The sequence below is a fragment of the Verticillium dahliae genome, genomic scaffold (genome assembly GCF_000150675.1).
Source record: "Verticillium dahliae VdLs.17 supercont1.1 genomic scaffold, whole genome shotgun sequence".
Lineage (NCBI taxonomy): Eukaryota > Fungi > Ascomycota > Sordariomycetes > Glomerellales > Plectosphaerellaceae > Verticillium > Verticillium dahliae.
In genome coordinates, this window is record NW_009276921.1 from 2,030,438 (window position 1) to 2,046,006 (window position 15,569).

The following is a 15,569-nucleotide window of genomic DNA, read 5'->3' on the forward strand; positions in this document are numbered from 1 at the left end:
CAAGGCCACCACTACTTGGTCTACTTACACCGGCAATTCCTTGCTTCTGGACAGTTGTACCTAGGTAGCTTGACATCATGGAAATGTGGGTGGGAAAGACTTGAAGCTGATGTTCTGGATGGTGGTTCTGTGTAAGCATCCATGAATGGGTAGATACAGAATCTACGTCTTCTACCATCAGCACCAGTGACCCATCTTCTTTGCGGCACAGGGGCATCTGTCCGGGGGAATGTGTTACATTCTTTTCTTTCTATATTTCATAGCTGCGTCACTTTGAACAGCATCATGGTCCGCCCAGGCCAGCTCTGCGGCCATCGCATCTCACCAGCGCGCCGGAAGTTGAATCCGGCGCAAATCATAGCTGGAAGTTGAGGGGCGGACAGAGGCTGCATCGAGCAGCGCAAATCATAATCTCATACACGACCGACATGATTGGTAAGGATCTACATCCGCCTCCTACCACGCCGTAATGTCCTCGACTTCTGCCTCGCCGAACGTGCTGCTCTTGGTTATCTTGCCGACGCCTTCCTCCTCGACTGACTGGCTCTCCTTGTCCATGATATCCGGCAAGACCTCTTTCAGAAAGGCAAGGACGTATTTGTTGACCTGCTCAAACTGCAGCAGGAAAGCATCGTGGCCTTCTGGGCTGTCGATGCGCTCCAGCTTGCCGAGCTTGATGTGCTCGGCAATCTCCTCCTGCTCGGCAAAGGTGAAGAGGCCGTCGCTCTCAATGCCGAGAACGAGAGTGGGCTGCTCGATCAGGGCCAGCGCCTCGGCCACAGAATCCGCGCGACCCCGCGAGACGTCGTGCGTGTCCAGCTTGCGCGTCATGGCGATGTAGCAGTTGCTGTCGAACCTCTTGACGAACTTGCCGCCCTGGTAGCGCAGGTAGGACTGGGCCGAGAAGTACGTCGACGTTGGCAGTTTGTCGCCGCCGGTCAGGCTCTCGGTCTGGGGGCCGTGGAACTGCGGATCCGCCGTCGGCAGGACGGACGCGGCGTCGACGGTGGCCGGTGTGCCGATACTCGCCTGGCTGCCGCCGCTGTTGTGGCGGGACATGCCGGCGCGGGAGACGCGGTGGCCGTCGTTGTGGATGTGGAAGTGGGCGCCCGAGGGGGTCGTGGGCCGGGGCCTCTCGCGAATGACCTGCCTTTTTGAGGGGTCGGGGGTATTACGGCCGAAGCGCGACTCGAACGAGTTGCGGCTACGGTAGGTCAGGAGGGCCGACATGCGAGCGGCACCAAGACCGGCCGCCGGGGGGTCCTCGAAGGTGTAGTAGCCGTCCTCATACTTGGGGTCGGCGTAGATGCTCTGGCGCTGAGCCTCGCCCCAGCTGATACCCCAGGCACTGTGTCGACTGGAGGTGGCGATGGGGACAATGCAGCGGATGTAGTCCTTGCCAAAGTAAGCCCATTCGAGGACGAACATACCGCCGAGAGAACCACCAATGACAGCCGCTACTTGCTTGACACCGAGGTCATCGAGGAGGAGCCTGTGAAGACTGCGGCGCTGTTAGAGACATGCTCTCATAGACACATGATATCTTGTGAGACTTCTTCTCGGAGGTGGCGGGCAAATTCTCACTTGACATCGTCCCTGATGGTGGTCAGGGGGAACTCAGGGCCGTATCGGCCCTTGGATGGATCACCATCCTTTGCTGTGACGGGACTTGCTGTGCCATAGGGGCTGCCGAGGCTGTTCATGCAGACGACGAAGAATCTCGACGTGTCGAAGGACCTCCCTGGGCCGCCGAGCAGAGGACCCCACCAGTCGCTGACATCTGCGCTTCCCGTCAGGGCGTGGCAGATGACCATGGCATTGTCCCCACTGGGATTGAGCGTTCCCCTCGTTGTGTATGCCACAGGGACATTGTAAAGCGTCACTCCAGACTCGAGTGTGAAGGAGGGGATGATGGCGATTTGCTGCTCGGGAATGAGACCAGCGAACGGGTTCTCAGGTTGTGTTTGCGTTCTTTCTTGGAAGTATTCAGTCACCGGTCTTCTCAAAGAAAAATAAAATGAATACTCCGCGCCAAGACCATACGATCAGGAGTGAAGAGGGGAACGGAGGATGGATAAAGTGAGGTGAGGGGTGAAAGCATGAGCATGAGAATACTGACCGAATCGTGGCCGGTCATCGGCCTCCTGAGTTTGAACCGCCATCGTGGAAGAGACCCCGTCTTTCCAACAATACAATGTTGCGATGCAGACTAAAAAGCCAAGTTGACAGAAACCGGCGGATCTTTCCTCTACTATGCCAGGTGCTTACGATGTACTACAAGTCTGTCTCGTTGAGTCATTTGGCAACACAGCTTGATCGGGATGTTGAAACTGATGGAGCCAGAATAGCGTCATCACGCAATCCAGAGGTGAGAGCCTCTTATTGGTTCTCAGCGCGTATGAGTCAGCAAACAGCCGTCTTCCGGAGTTGCATCCCAGGCAATGTCTTGGGGACCTTGATCAGTGTGCTCTGGCCTGCGAAAATCCAAGTCCCCGGAACCTTGGGATCCACTCCATTGAGTTCAGCCTCGCCATTCGGCAGGCTCCTATCTGTTGGTCTCCACCTGCCCTTGCTTGCTCTTGCTCTTGCTCTTGCTCTTGCTCTTGCTCTGCGCGACGAATGGATTTCTTTGGCGGACCCCAACCGCACCTGCCTTGCAGCCATCGTGTCGACGACCACATCACAACCTCCCTCCACCTCAGGTTCGTCGAGGATCTCCATCACCTTGACCTCGCGCCTGCCTTCCGCTGCCTTTTCGCAATCTGGTGCAGCTGGCCGTGTGACGTACACGACCTCTTTGCGACCTACCCAGGCAGCCGACCTGTGTATTTATTCCGCCACACTCGGTCGCCAACGGAGCTTCGAACCCGCCCCGTCAAGCTTCGCGTGCCACTTCGATTTTCTTTGTCGACCCATTTCCACCAATCCCCATACCGACCAACACCAACATCAGCAGTGCAATCGCATGCTGCCATAATCTGTTGACCTTGTAGCCGTCTTGTCGCGCGTCTCTCGACTCTGCCCTCCCTTACTGATCGCCAGCCTAGTCAACTGAGCAATTGCTGCCGACACATACACATACGCATCTGCTCCTTTCACCAATGAGCCCTTGATCCGCCCATCGCCAGAGTAGCCTCACAATGGCTCCCGCTAAGCGCAAGCGACCCGATCAATCCTTCGACGGCAACCGACCCTCGCCCCACCGACCTGCTGATACCGCCATGGGTCAACGCGGCCGAGATGGCTATGATGGTGGTGGTGGAAGAGGTGGCCGTGGTGGCGGCAGGAACGGCAGGAGGAACGATCGTCGCGACTCGACGCAGAACCAGGCTGGACTAGGCGCTCCCTACAACCATCAACAGCATGCCTCTTCCCCGACGACCTCTCGCCACCAGACGCCGCGAACATCAGCCGCCGTCCCCCCGCCTGCTCCTCCTGTGGAACAGCCCCCTCCTGCCGCACCTGCGCCAGCACCAGCAGCAACTCTCCCGGCACCGATTTCATCCAACTACCCCTATGAGATTCTCACCGATGACAAGATTGCGTCCTGGGACAGCGGTTCGAGGCAAGCTCTCATCGAACACGGCGTGCAGTCAAGGCAGGATGTCGACATCACCGAGCTGTCTAGCCTTTTCCAGGAATTCGTGCAGTCAGTTGCCGAATACCGCCTCAACCCTACCGATGCTGGCGCCTGTGTCAAAGAGATCCTGGGCCCGGAAACGAAGGAGGTTATTAAAGATTCTTACTCGTTCGAGCCACACACGCTCTTGCTGGACACGATAACCATCATCATGGACAACCAGCCCGACCTTTTTATCCCAGAGTTTCGGGACTTCCTCATTGCGACGGCCATATCGCCGACGCTCATCCGCCAAGTGCTGGATGCCCCTCTTCTTCAGAAACTCGGCCTTATCCGGGAGGTTTTTGGCAAGATGGCCATTCGTCACTCTACCAACATGCTTTACCGGCAGGCCAACTACAACCTGCTGAGAGAAGAGTCGGAAGGTTACTCAAAACTGGTGACCGAGCTATTTTCATGCGTTGATGACTACGACACGCCCACGACGAGGGAGGCCGAGGCTGCTTTCGAGAAGATCAAGGGGCTTATTGGAACCTTTGATCTCGATGTCGGCAGAGTGCTTGACGTCGCTCTCGATGTTCACGCCACATCGCTAGTCAAAGCCAGCAAGTTCTTCGTCAAGCTCCTGCGCGTCAGTTCATGGTGGCCTCGGAGCAACACGCCTTTTGACGCCATCATTCAGGGTGGTCTTCCCGACTGGGCTCTTCCTCTCCCCTCCGAACTGGATGAGTCTGCTATTGCCGAGGTGAGGCGTCAAAGAGACATCGGGTTTTGGGAAAGAGCACGGGAAAAGCAGATCCAGGCCTTTTTCGAACTTGGTGGCCGACGAGCCTCAGAGCAGGATCTCGAGCGCGCGGCAGCCGACAATGCTGGCGCCGCAACTGAAGGCGAGGCTGTGAGATCGTGGATCACGGCCACCCGCACGCTTCCTCCCCAAGGGAATCGTGTCGCTGCACAGCTTTTGGGCTTTAAACTTCGATTTTATGCGTCCGATTTCAGGGAAGGTCAAGCTCTCCCTGCGAACCTGCTTTACTTGGCCGCTCTGCTCATCAAAATTGGCTTCATTTCTCTGATCGACCTCTACGCACATCTCTTCCGTACGACGATGACATGGAATCCTTCCGAGACAAACGGATCAAGCAACTCGAAGAAAAAGAACGCGAAAGCCGCGGCGAGGCTAGCAAGAATGCTCTTCTAACCGCTGGCGCACTCTCTGACGACACCCTACCCCCTCCAGTACGATCCAGGGATACAGCCACCAGACCGAAAGCAGCCTCGAAACCTGACCAGGCAGAAGGCGTTGACAAGAAGGAAGAGGATGAGCCCCATGAGCAAAAGGGAGCCCTGGTCATCAGCCTTCTGACCATCGGGGCCATCCCCGAAGCTCTCTTCCTGATCGGCCGCTGGCCCTGGTTGCTGCAAGGCTACCCCGACATCATAAGCCGAGTGAACCGGATTTTGGAGTATTCCATCGACAAACTTTACCAAGAAACCCGACCCACCACAACATCCTCCATGGCGTGCCCCCCGAAGAAGGTGGCCGATTCAGACCAGAGCGGCGTCGCGAAAGGTTCAGTCCGGCGATCCGAAATCCCCATTCGAAAATCTATGCGATGGCCATGGCCAGATGGCCGCCTCGGCGTCAGTGATCAGCACTACAGGTTCTACTGGGACGAATGGTCCGACAACGTTCCAGTCTGCCAAACAGTCGACGACGTATTCACGCTTTCTTCGTCGCTTCTCAACATTACAGGCGTCAACATTGGCAAAAGCGAGCAGCTCCTTGTCATGTTGGCGAGTATTGGACAGAAGAGCCTGGCAGAGGATCAGTCGAAACACAACCTAGACCGGTGGCAGGACCTCCTCCGCCGTATCCTGGTCCCTGCTCTGAGCACGTCAAAGGGTGCTCCCGCAACAGCCAACCTTGTCTGGACTCTGCTGAAACAGTACCCTATTGCTACCCGGTATAGCATCTACGCAGACTGGTTCGAGGGTGCCCCCAATCGAGGCTCGGAAGTACGTCGAGCCGCCATGGTCAAGGCCTTTGCCGACACGAAGTCTAGGGCACAGGGTGTCATGAAGCGTATCTCTAAGGACAATGCTGTGGAGATGGGAAGAGCCCTCGCAAAACTCACTCATTCCTCTCCCGGCGTTGTTTTCAAGGTCGCACTCGAGCTAATGATGTCTTACGGCAATCTGAGCGACGTCTTCGCGGAGTGTGTCCGCTTCTTCACCGACTTGACCAAGGACGTGATGATCTGGTCGCTGCTGTCTGCCCTCGGCAGCAATCAGCGGAGTCGTACACAGGCATCCTACATCCTGTCCATCAGCCCATGGCTGCTGGAGCTGTCGAAGCTTACGGGCAAGCTCTTCAAGCGGTATCGAGAGCTGGACGCGACACCCATCCTTCGCTATGTGCATGACCAGCTGCTACATGGAAACTCAACGGATTTGATCATTCTCTCGGAGTTGGTCGATGCAATGGGCGGTATCGTCAACACTGCCGATATCGGATACGACGAGGTCATCGCCATGTCCGGCATGGCCTTGCTTCAGCGACGAACATTGATCAGCCTTCAAGATCGTCGCTTTGAACCAGCTGTCATTGCGAGCTCGAAACGCCTGACGCATGCTCTTGTTGACTCTCGTCTAGCTGGACGCCTGCTCGTTAACATTGCCCAGTTCAGACAGTCTGCTACTTTCAGACTCTCGGACGATGGCGCGCACGTCAAATACCTTTCGTCACTCATGGACAACAGTCACCAGATCCTGGTTCAGTATCTCGATCTCTTGCGCGCGAACCTTGACCCTGCCGAATTTGACCGACTCGTGCCCAGCATCAGCCAACTCATGGCGGAATTCGGTCTCGACGCTAGCTTCGCCTTCGCCATTGGCCGCGAGAGTCTTGCTGCTCACATCTTTTCCAAACCAACAACAGCGCCAAAACAAATATCGCAATCAGCGCCCGATGCTGAAGGCGATGTGTCCATGGGCGACGACGCGACAGCGACTGAGTCTGCCCCGGACACCACGAAACCCGAGACACCCGCTCCGGAAGCGCCAGGGGAAGCTCATGTTACCGCGGCCACTAGTTTTGATGCACTGAATCCCATTGTCGAATCCCTTCGCTCAACAACACCAGAAAGCGCCTGGAAAAAGATCAGTGTTGAGTTCTTTGCCATTTTCTGGGCCCTTCAGCTCGGCGATCTTGGGGTTCCTTGGGCACCTTACCATGCTCAGCAAGCTCGTCTGCAAGAACAGTACCGACAAGTCACGAAAGATCGCAAGCTTTTGCAAGCCCAGAGGAGTGCAAAACAAAAGGAACTGAAGGACACCATGGATACTTTCATCAAGGAAAGCACCCAACAGTCCGAGAGAGTCGCCAAGGCAAAGGTCCTCATCACCAAGCGTATGGACACCTGGTTCATGGGTGAGCCGCTTAAATCTAACGGTGTTTCTGATGCCATCCTCGAACAATGTCTCCTTCCTCGCATCATTCTCTCCAAGATCGATTCCGAGTACTCCTTTGCCCTCATCAAGTACATCCATGAACTCTCATGCCCTAACTTCCGTCTCATGGCGCTGTACGACCGCCTCTTCAAGGCCAACAGGCTGCGCGGCATGCTCTTTACTTGCACTGTGCAGGAGGGCGTGTACCTCGGTCACTTCTTCCACCTCATACTACGCGAGCTCAACAAATGGCACAAGTCCAGCGCCGACTACGAAAAGGAGGCCATTGGCAAGAGCAAGAGGTCCGGTGGCTACCTTGGGTTTGCGACTGCATTCGATGAAGAAGGTCACCCGACATCCCATCTTGACCACGCAGAGTTCCAGGACGTGCTATATGGGTGGCACAAGAACATCAACTTGGCCCTCAAGGCCTGTCTTTCTGGTACCGAATGGACTCACATCCGCAACGCCATTTCATTCTTGACTGAGGCCCACGAGGACTTCCCCGCGGTCACGTTCATGGGCACCCAGCTCCAGAACCAGCTGAAGACTATTGTTGCACGCGAAAAGAATCTCAGAGGCGATCTGTGGCTTACTGCACAGCGCGTCCTGGGCAACATGGCTAAGATGGAAAAGACTTGGATTGCACCGCAAGCCTTCCGGACAAACTTGGTATGCACGACCCCAACAAACTCTACCACTGCGGCCCACCGCTAACCTTTTGGCGATACAGTCCACGCAAAGCGCTGCTCAAGGTAATGAGGACGAGCAAGCATCCAGCTCAGGCGGTAATCTCCGAGCCACTGCACCAGAGTTTCGACCCTCGTAAGTTCAGCGCACATACCCAAGGAGATTTCAACAATTCTGACGATTTCATCAGAGCCCAGAACGAAGACGGCGAAGTCCAGGATGGCAAAGCTTCTTTTCCGCAGCGTTCGACATCGACTCGAAGGGATGCCAAAGGTACTCCTCAGTCCAATCAGAGGGATTCTCCCCGACTACCGGTTTCCACGCCGAGTGGCCCGAAGCCCATGCATGGCGCGTTGTCTCACAACCGGTCATCTACACCGAACCCATCGGAGACGCTGCCTCATGCTCCGGGTTCATCGAACAGGGATCCAAGACAACCGAATATGCCATCAAACCGAAACGCGTCCAGTCTTCCCCGCGGACCAGGTCTTCCACAGCGACCCCCTGGCCCTATCCCAGAACACCAGCCGTTGAATCGCTTTACACCAGCAGGACCTAACGATCGCCGAGATGTCAGGGACCATAGAGACCCACGCGCGCCCAGAGACAACCGAGATGCCCGCGAATCCCGAGACCAACGCGACGCCAGAGATTCCTGGGAGCCCAAGGGTGGAGACGTTTCTCGACAAGAAAGTAGCCGTGAAAGCTCAAGAATTGAGCGCCGCGGCCCAGACGTATCTACGAGAGATAGTGGCCGGCTGTCCGAAGGCGATCGACCCCCTCGCCGCGACCATCTCCAGAGCGGTCGAGAAGCCGAAACACCAAAGGAGAGGTTGCCGCAGAGCACCAGCCAAGGCCCTGATATTGGCAGGCCTGGTCGTGAGGCTGGTACACCCGCCGGTGGCTCGACGGCAGCAATCGAGCCGCCCATCAATCCTGCGCGTGCAGCTTTGTTTCAGAGCGACACCCCCTCCCGTACCGAGCGACCCGATCGTGAACGATCTCGAGCGCGGGACGGTGAACAACGAGGAGCGCAGCGTCATCAAGGGTCGGGAGGGCCGGAGCACGATCGTTCAGAAAACATGAACGTTGAGCGTCCCGTCCTATTCGGCGATGGGCGACAGGAGCCATTGCCCCGACAACCGCGCGAGGATCCTCGTGAACGAGACCGTGCACCGCGAAAAGACTCGCCTGCACGAGGTGGTCGCGTCAACCCCGACCGACTTTCCTCAAATCCCTTCAGAGACGCGGTCCGGGATGAGCAGTTCGGCCGCCTTCCTCATCCTACAGATGCCCGGAACCCTAGGAACCCACGGGACTCCAGAGACCCCAGAGACCCTAGGGATCACAGAACAGACGATCCCAGAACTTCATTCCAAAGAGGCCCCGAGAGGGACGGCGCATTTGGTGGCTCAGACAGCAACCCCACGCGGGAGGCCTTCCTTTCCAGAGCCGAACGTGACAATGGGCGGCCCAAGCAAGATGACCAATACGGGCGCCTCAACAGCAACTATCCGATTGCCTCAGTCGTTGATGCCCCTTCAGGCCCTAGAGGGCGAGGCGCACGACCGAACCCGAGGAACAACTTCAACACACCGCCTCCACCGCCGCCCCGCGGTGATGGTCGCCTTCCTCGTACCGGTAGCCCTGGCGCCTCTGCTGCTGATGATCGACACCCTCCGGCGGGACCGTCGTCAGGCCGAGGACATCGCGGTCAGAATGCCTCGGGTTCTACACCCAACTCGAACGCGGTGACGCCGTCAGAGGGACCATGGCAGGGGCCTGTCGACACTCCGGTCCCCTCATCTCGACCCTCGGACAGTGCCACAGTTGCTCCCGGCGTGCATCCTGATCGTCTGGCGCAGATGGGTCCACCGCCATCTGTGTCCGCTGGGGACGCTCATTCACGTCAACCCACAAGCACCCCAGATCGGCCGCTGACTTCGGGTCAAGGGTCCCATCAAATCCCTTCTGGGAACTTCAGCGGGCCGGCCCCCGATTTTGCAACACCCACCGGGCCCGCCTCGGGAGGTGGCCGAAAGCAGGGTGGCAGAAGACAGCTAGAGGGTATCAACAGCACACTGCAACAGGCTCAAGGCAGACCTGACCCTGTCAAGGGCACGACTATCCGAGGCAGGAGCAGTCGGACTAATCTGGCCAACTCTGATGCTCAGATTCTGGTCGGAGGGTCGCCGGCGTCGACGTCAGCCTACGAAGAGCACCAGGATCCTCTTCAGTCGTCTGACAAGAGGCCCTATGAGGGCGAAGAGCATGGCCGGGGCGAGCACGAGCGCGGTCGTAGGGAGCGCGATCGCTCTGAACGATCTAGTCGACCATCTAGGAGAAGCAGCCGAGAGCGTCAGCGTAGCCCTGGAGGCCACGAGCGGGATAGTAAGGACAGTCGCTCACACCGGGACCGACGTTCGGGCGCTACAGGCCATGGATCGTCCTCTCGAGACGAGCATGAGCCCAGACGTTCTACGCGTGATCCGAGTGGCAGCAACCCCCGAGAGTCGCAGACAGGCGCGCTGCCTCCGAACAATAGGGACGGCGCCAGCCGCGATTCCCGTCATCGAGGCGATCGGGGTGACATGGGACCAGGAGGTCTCGTAGCGGAGGAGTGGAACGGGAGTGCCTCGAGGCACCAACGGAGCGGACAGAGAGACTCTGTGCTCAGACCGCCGGACGATCGACGCGACCCGCGGGACAACAGCAGGAAACGGAGAAGTGAGGATGCGAACGGGTTCTCAGTGGAAAAGAGGCAGAGGCGTTAGGAACTGCCTCAAGTCCAGTACTACCGAAATCACCACTATTAGGTGCTTCGATACTGGACGGTGCTACATCTCGACGGTGGCCGGTGGCCGGCAGCCGAGGCGGTGTGCAAGGACGGAACCGGATGCTCGGTGCTAGGTCGTCAGCGCTGGAGCGGACCGAAAGACGGAGTGGTCACGTCAACGAAACGGAAAGAATTTGCTACCAGTACCTATTTTACTTTGTTCAGTCGCAGGCCCCGAGGCCCCGGATTTCACGACAGGCCACTCGAGGGGATGATTCCCATGCATGCTTTCGCCGAGCGGAGGCGGGCGACGACTCAGGTCGTTTTTGTCACACTATTATTCAGCGAAATTCAGTCTCCTCTTTATGGAATCACTTCAAGATACCCTACTCAGCAACGTTTTTATGATATGACTAGAAGTGGCAGGCAGGCAGGCGAGCAGGCAGAGCAAGGGGTGGCGATGACTTGCCGGGGTGATGGACCGCTTGCTGCCTGGAAAAAGAGGTGCTGTGAGGTTGGACGCTGTACCATTACCATGTACGATGTGTACCAACATGTCATTGCTTGCCGTAACGACATGAAAAGGACGAAGGGGAAGGGAGTGATGACATGGAAGATTCACGTGAACATGTAACAAAACAGGATCATAGAGAGAAATGGAAAGGGTATGGCGTACACTACGCCAATGGAACGATTGACTGCTGCTATCGCGGGGAGCTGCGAGCAGGCCCTTGTTCTTTCTCATGGACGTGATCGTGTAGAGGTCTTGACGATGACCTCTAATATGTCCCTTGGGATGCGATGCGGCTCATGGGGAAGTCATGTTGAATTCGCGTTGGTGTCCACAGGCGATGACGCGATTACGCGACGCGCGCCTCCAAGGGAGCCATCACGCAACAAGTCTTTAAATACGTGTTACGTTGGGCGAGAGACTTGGTAGGTAGTAGGCTTTTGGAATCTGAGCGCAGGTACACATGGGACCGGTGGCAACGCTGTGTGAGGCTAAAATTATCAGTGAGGGACGTCCTAGCCAGCACAACACAATATTAAAAGTAAATGTCAACAGACATGTCCGGCCACGACAGCAGCAACATGAATTTTGGGCCCTCGCACGTCTGCAGCCCAAACGCCCCCTCTGTGTACATCGAGAAAGGAGATCTGGGTAGGGGAACCCCCCAAACCCCACCACATGCCCGTTTATGACCGAAATCCCCTTTTTTTAAAACAAAGGATGGTTCGCGCGCCCCCCCCCCCCCCCCCCCCAGCCTCACTCAATCTGGCCGCCACGCACGCTGCGCCCGGAATGTCACGCCCGCACGTGTTGCGCGGCCAATGATGACCAGTAACCACCACATCAGGCGACGGAACCAGACACGCGCCCCTCGCCGTCCCTTCGATATCTCCGGTCCCCAAACAGCCTGAAGTCAGTCAAGGCACGGGAATCACGGCAAACAGAGATCTTCAATCGCGATCGCGAGATGCGAAAGAAAGGACCTTCCCGTACCTGCCGCCCATCTGCACGCCCCTGATGATCACGACGAGCCTCATTCGCATGAAACCGCCACATGCGTAATACAAAACGCGCAGCTCCCGAAAGCCGCCCATTTCGAATCCGTCGGGGACCAACAAGGACGCGATTGTGCGAGTCGTACTCCCTCTCTCTAAAAATGAAGTGCAGCGCTAACGGCCATGGTAAAGATCGGCGCGCCCCCAGGCTGCGAGTCGATCCTCATCTCTGGGCAAACGAACCGATGTGGGCACGTACCCTGTTTTCTCTCTTCGCTTTCGCGCGTGCGCCCCAATATGAAAAAAAAAGGCTTGAAAAAGGAATGGACCCGAACCCGACCGTTAAGTTGGGGTGACCTTGTCTTCAATCTGGCGTTTCCGATGGTATGCATGGTGGTGATGTGTGCGGCAGGCTTGATGTCATGTCGCCTCAGCCACCAATTCAGCCGAGAGAGCTCACGTTTTGCGCCGTTCTAGAAAGCGGGAGTGGTGGGGCCGGCAGCAGCATAGTGATGAAAAGTGGCTGCGGATATGCGGTTTCTTCCAACGAGCGTAGGGAATCAATCGAACTGGCGGGCCCAGACGGATGTGTCTCTAGAGGTCAAAATCCAGACCGCGGGCCACGAGCCCCTTGTTCCGCGCCAGCACGGCATCGACGAGGGCGCGGCCGGGAAAGTCGATGATGACGACGCCAGTGCGGCCGCCGGTGCCGGTTTCGCTGCCGCGATCGAGCCAACGGCCCGTCTGGTCGTTGATGCCCTCGACGGAACCGTTGATGCCGCCGGCGGCGGCCTGAATGGGCAGCACGCCGACGGTGGCGCTGAGGTGGGCGAGGTAGAGGGCGGCGTTGTCGTCGTTGGCCGGGTCGGCAGCGCTGGTGAGGGCGTGCTCGACGGCGTCCCACTTCATGTACAGGTGCTCGAGGCTCGGGATGATCCAGAGGTCCTCGAGGATCATGTCGTTGGACCCCCATATGAGACCGTGGGGCCCGGACTGGGGCGCGGCAAAGTTCTGCAGCAGAAGGATGCCGGAGCGCAGGGTGCCGAGCGTGGGCAGCGGCCAGAAGGCCTTGGCCGGGGGGGCGTAGAAGCGGTGCTTCTGGCCTTCGGCTTTGATGTGCTGGAGGAAGGCCTGCTCAAACGTGATCGTGTTGGTGCCGTGCGGGTGGCCTTCTTCCTTGAGGCGCATGATGATGGCTTCGCTAGGGAAAGCATCGAGGAAGGCGGACACGGTGGTGAGGACGTCGACGAAGGAGTAGCCGGTGAACATCTCGGCGTGATAGATCTGAATGGCATCGTCGACTAGGCGGCCGCGAACGTCGAGGTAGCGCATGCCAGCCCGCAGCTGCGCCGACAGATTGTTGTTCTGGCATTGGAAGAGCTCATCGCGAATGTCAAAGGTGAGAGTGTCGTGCGTGCCCGGTATGGAAAGACTCGTGATATTGGCGTCATCAGAGATAGCCTTCATCCAGTCTGGGTGCAGGGCCTCGTCGACGTCAAAAGAGTACTCGGAGAGATAACCGCGGTAGCAGTTGTCTTGGCTGTAGATAAAGGCGCATGGTGAAAGCGAGATGAGATCGGAAAATGTATAGAGCAGCAGGAGAATGCCAGAGAAGGTGTAGAAGACGGCCCAGAGGAAGCGCCGTGTTCTGGGCAGAGCCATGGCAGAGGGCAGCACTGATGACCAAACGGAGCTTTCCTGTGAGTGAAGAGGAACCGCCAGTCTGCGATGAGTTTGTGGCAGCAGCGGTTGGTGTAGGCAGCAGTTTGAGTGGTAGAGGGACGCAGCTCAAGTTCGAGGCCTGCCACCTAAAACGCTCGAAAGATGCAGCAACAGCAGCGGACGGACGTGACAGGCTTTGCAAAGAAAGACAGGATATTATACAATGCTGAAGAAACAACAATGGCCGACTATCCCTCCCGGTCCAAGTAGTATCAAGTCGAAAGGGCCTCTGAGATGGCGATGCAGTGGCTGGTGTATCGAATGTCGTCGTCGTTCAGACGTTGGTTGACCTGCACCCGGTTCAGCCGACCCAGTTGATTGATGGTGGCAGGTGACATGGAAGGAGGCCCCACAGCCAGTGACCGGCGCACGGGGTTCGCTCCTTTCCTTTGAGGCCCCTCTGACTGGACGGTCGCGTCATTGGCAAAACGCAGAAAGGTTGATCCGAAGCAGGGCAGCACAATACGCAATGCGCAATGCGCAATGCACAATGTAAGGTACCTAAGGTACACCCTGAACAATGCACACCCTGAACAAGCCGTTCCGGCCACGGCCCGCCGTAGGTGTCCTCCGCCCCCTGTAACCTGCTGATTCCTGGCGGACGTCGGCGAGAGGGTGCCCTGACATCACCGGCTCCAGCGCCCGCGAGTTCCCAATTTCGGGATATGGGATATTGGCTCCGGGGCCACCGCCGACCGGCGACCTGGGCATCCAGGGGACATTCGATGTCACGATACCCGACTCACGCCGTCGACGGAATGCTCGACGAGGTCTTTGTCTTGTTACTCTTGTTACTCAAGAGGCCTCGTTACTCCATGGGTCCCGTGGCCCCTGCTTTTCTTCTTCTCTTCCGCACCACGTACTCACGTCTGACTGACTCTGCTCTCTCGCGGAATTCCCCCACATTTGGCGCCTCGCCCATCACTAGAGAGCCCCCCACGACGACACCACATACCCACGCACCACGCAAACAGTCAACGACAGTCAGAACGAGGCGTCCTCCAGGTCTCCCACATTCCCGATCCGAGGCCCAGATCTAACCTCCAATCTGCTGGGAGACGCGGACCGCCCACCGAGTTCCAAACCAATCCTGGAGCTAGAGCGCTATTCTATTCAGCAAGCGTAGGATTAGCAAGCTCCAGCCTGTCACAGCCGCCCAGCGACGAACAACCACCAGTTCGTACTTTCGGTCCAGTAGACGGGCGTAGATGTACCCCCTCCCTCCCTGACACGATGGAGCACGGCCTCCACGCAACGGCCAGTGCAAGAAGCTCTCCGGTTTCAGAACACTGGTGTCATCCGCACGGCTTTCGCGTGCCGGTCTATCGTCGATCGCTGTTGGTGGCCGTTGCCAGAGCCGGATTGGTCTGGACAAGTTCGACAGCGGGAGTCATCATGCTTTGTGATCTGCCGTTGCCATCGTGTCAAAGCTCAGCCGTCAAAAGTGGGTGACAGCGTTGCCTTGATTCATGAGTCTGAATGGCAGTTCCTTATGGCGGTGGCTGTGGTGGTGAAGACGTTGTGCCACGCAACGTGCAGCCGACACCATGACAGCCTGTCGTGTGTTGCGGGGAAAGCTGGGCCCTGACACATTGTGGCACGAGAAGCGTCGTGATCACCAGCAATGTTGACCTCTGGGCGCTGAGCCGAGGTCTGCTTCAGGAAATCATATCCTGATGCGCAGCCCAACGTTTTCAACGTGACAAGAGTGCGGGGAAAGGGAGTACAGAACGATGGCAAAAGCGCATGCCACTTGGCGAAGGGCCGATAGGGAGAGCTTAATGATGTGTTGCCAGTTGATATGGGCGCGCCAGCCCACTACCAAGCTGCATTCCAGATCTAAAT

The 15,569-nt window shown here is 57.5% G+C and overlaps 3 protein-coding genes across 3 annotated transcripts; 1 reads left to right on the forward strand and 2 right to left on the reverse strand.

The window, feature by feature from the left end:
* Positions 1-456: 456 nt before the first annotated feature.
* On the reverse strand, positions 457-2,162 carry VDAG_00612 (homoserine O-acetyltransferase; the record flags this gene model as incomplete). The annotated part of the gene is made up of 3 exons (XM_009651989.1): positions 457-1,501; positions 1,585-1,975; positions 2,120-2,162. The coding sequence occupies 3 exons, from the start codon at positions 2,160-2,162 to the stop codon at positions 457-459; spliced, it is 1,479 nt and encodes a 492-aa protein (XP_009650284.1).
* A 978-nt stretch (positions 2,163-3,140) lies between these two features.
* On the forward strand, positions 3,141-10,494 carry VDAG_00613 (THO complex subunit 2; the record flags this gene model as incomplete). The annotated part of the gene is made up of 5 exons (XM_009651990.1): positions 3,141-4,677; positions 4,737-4,816; positions 4,871-7,702; positions 7,764-7,855; positions 7,911-10,494. 5 exons carry the CDS (start codon positions 3,141-3,143, stop codon positions 10,492-10,494), a joined length of 7,125 nt encoding a protein of 2,374 aa, XP_009650285.1.
* A 2,102-nt stretch (positions 10,495-12,596) lies between these two features.
* VDAG_00614 (1-phosphatidylinositol phosphodiesterase) lies at positions 12,597-13,957 on the reverse strand (the record flags this gene model as incomplete). Its single annotated transcript, XM_009651991.1, has 1 exon — positions 12,597-13,957. Exon 1 carries the CDS (start codon positions 13,662-13,664, stop codon positions 12,597-12,599), a length of 1,068 nt encoding a protein of 355 aa, XP_009650286.1. The 5' UTR covers positions 13,665-13,957.
* Between the last annotated feature and the right edge of the window lie 1,612 nt (positions 13,958-15,569).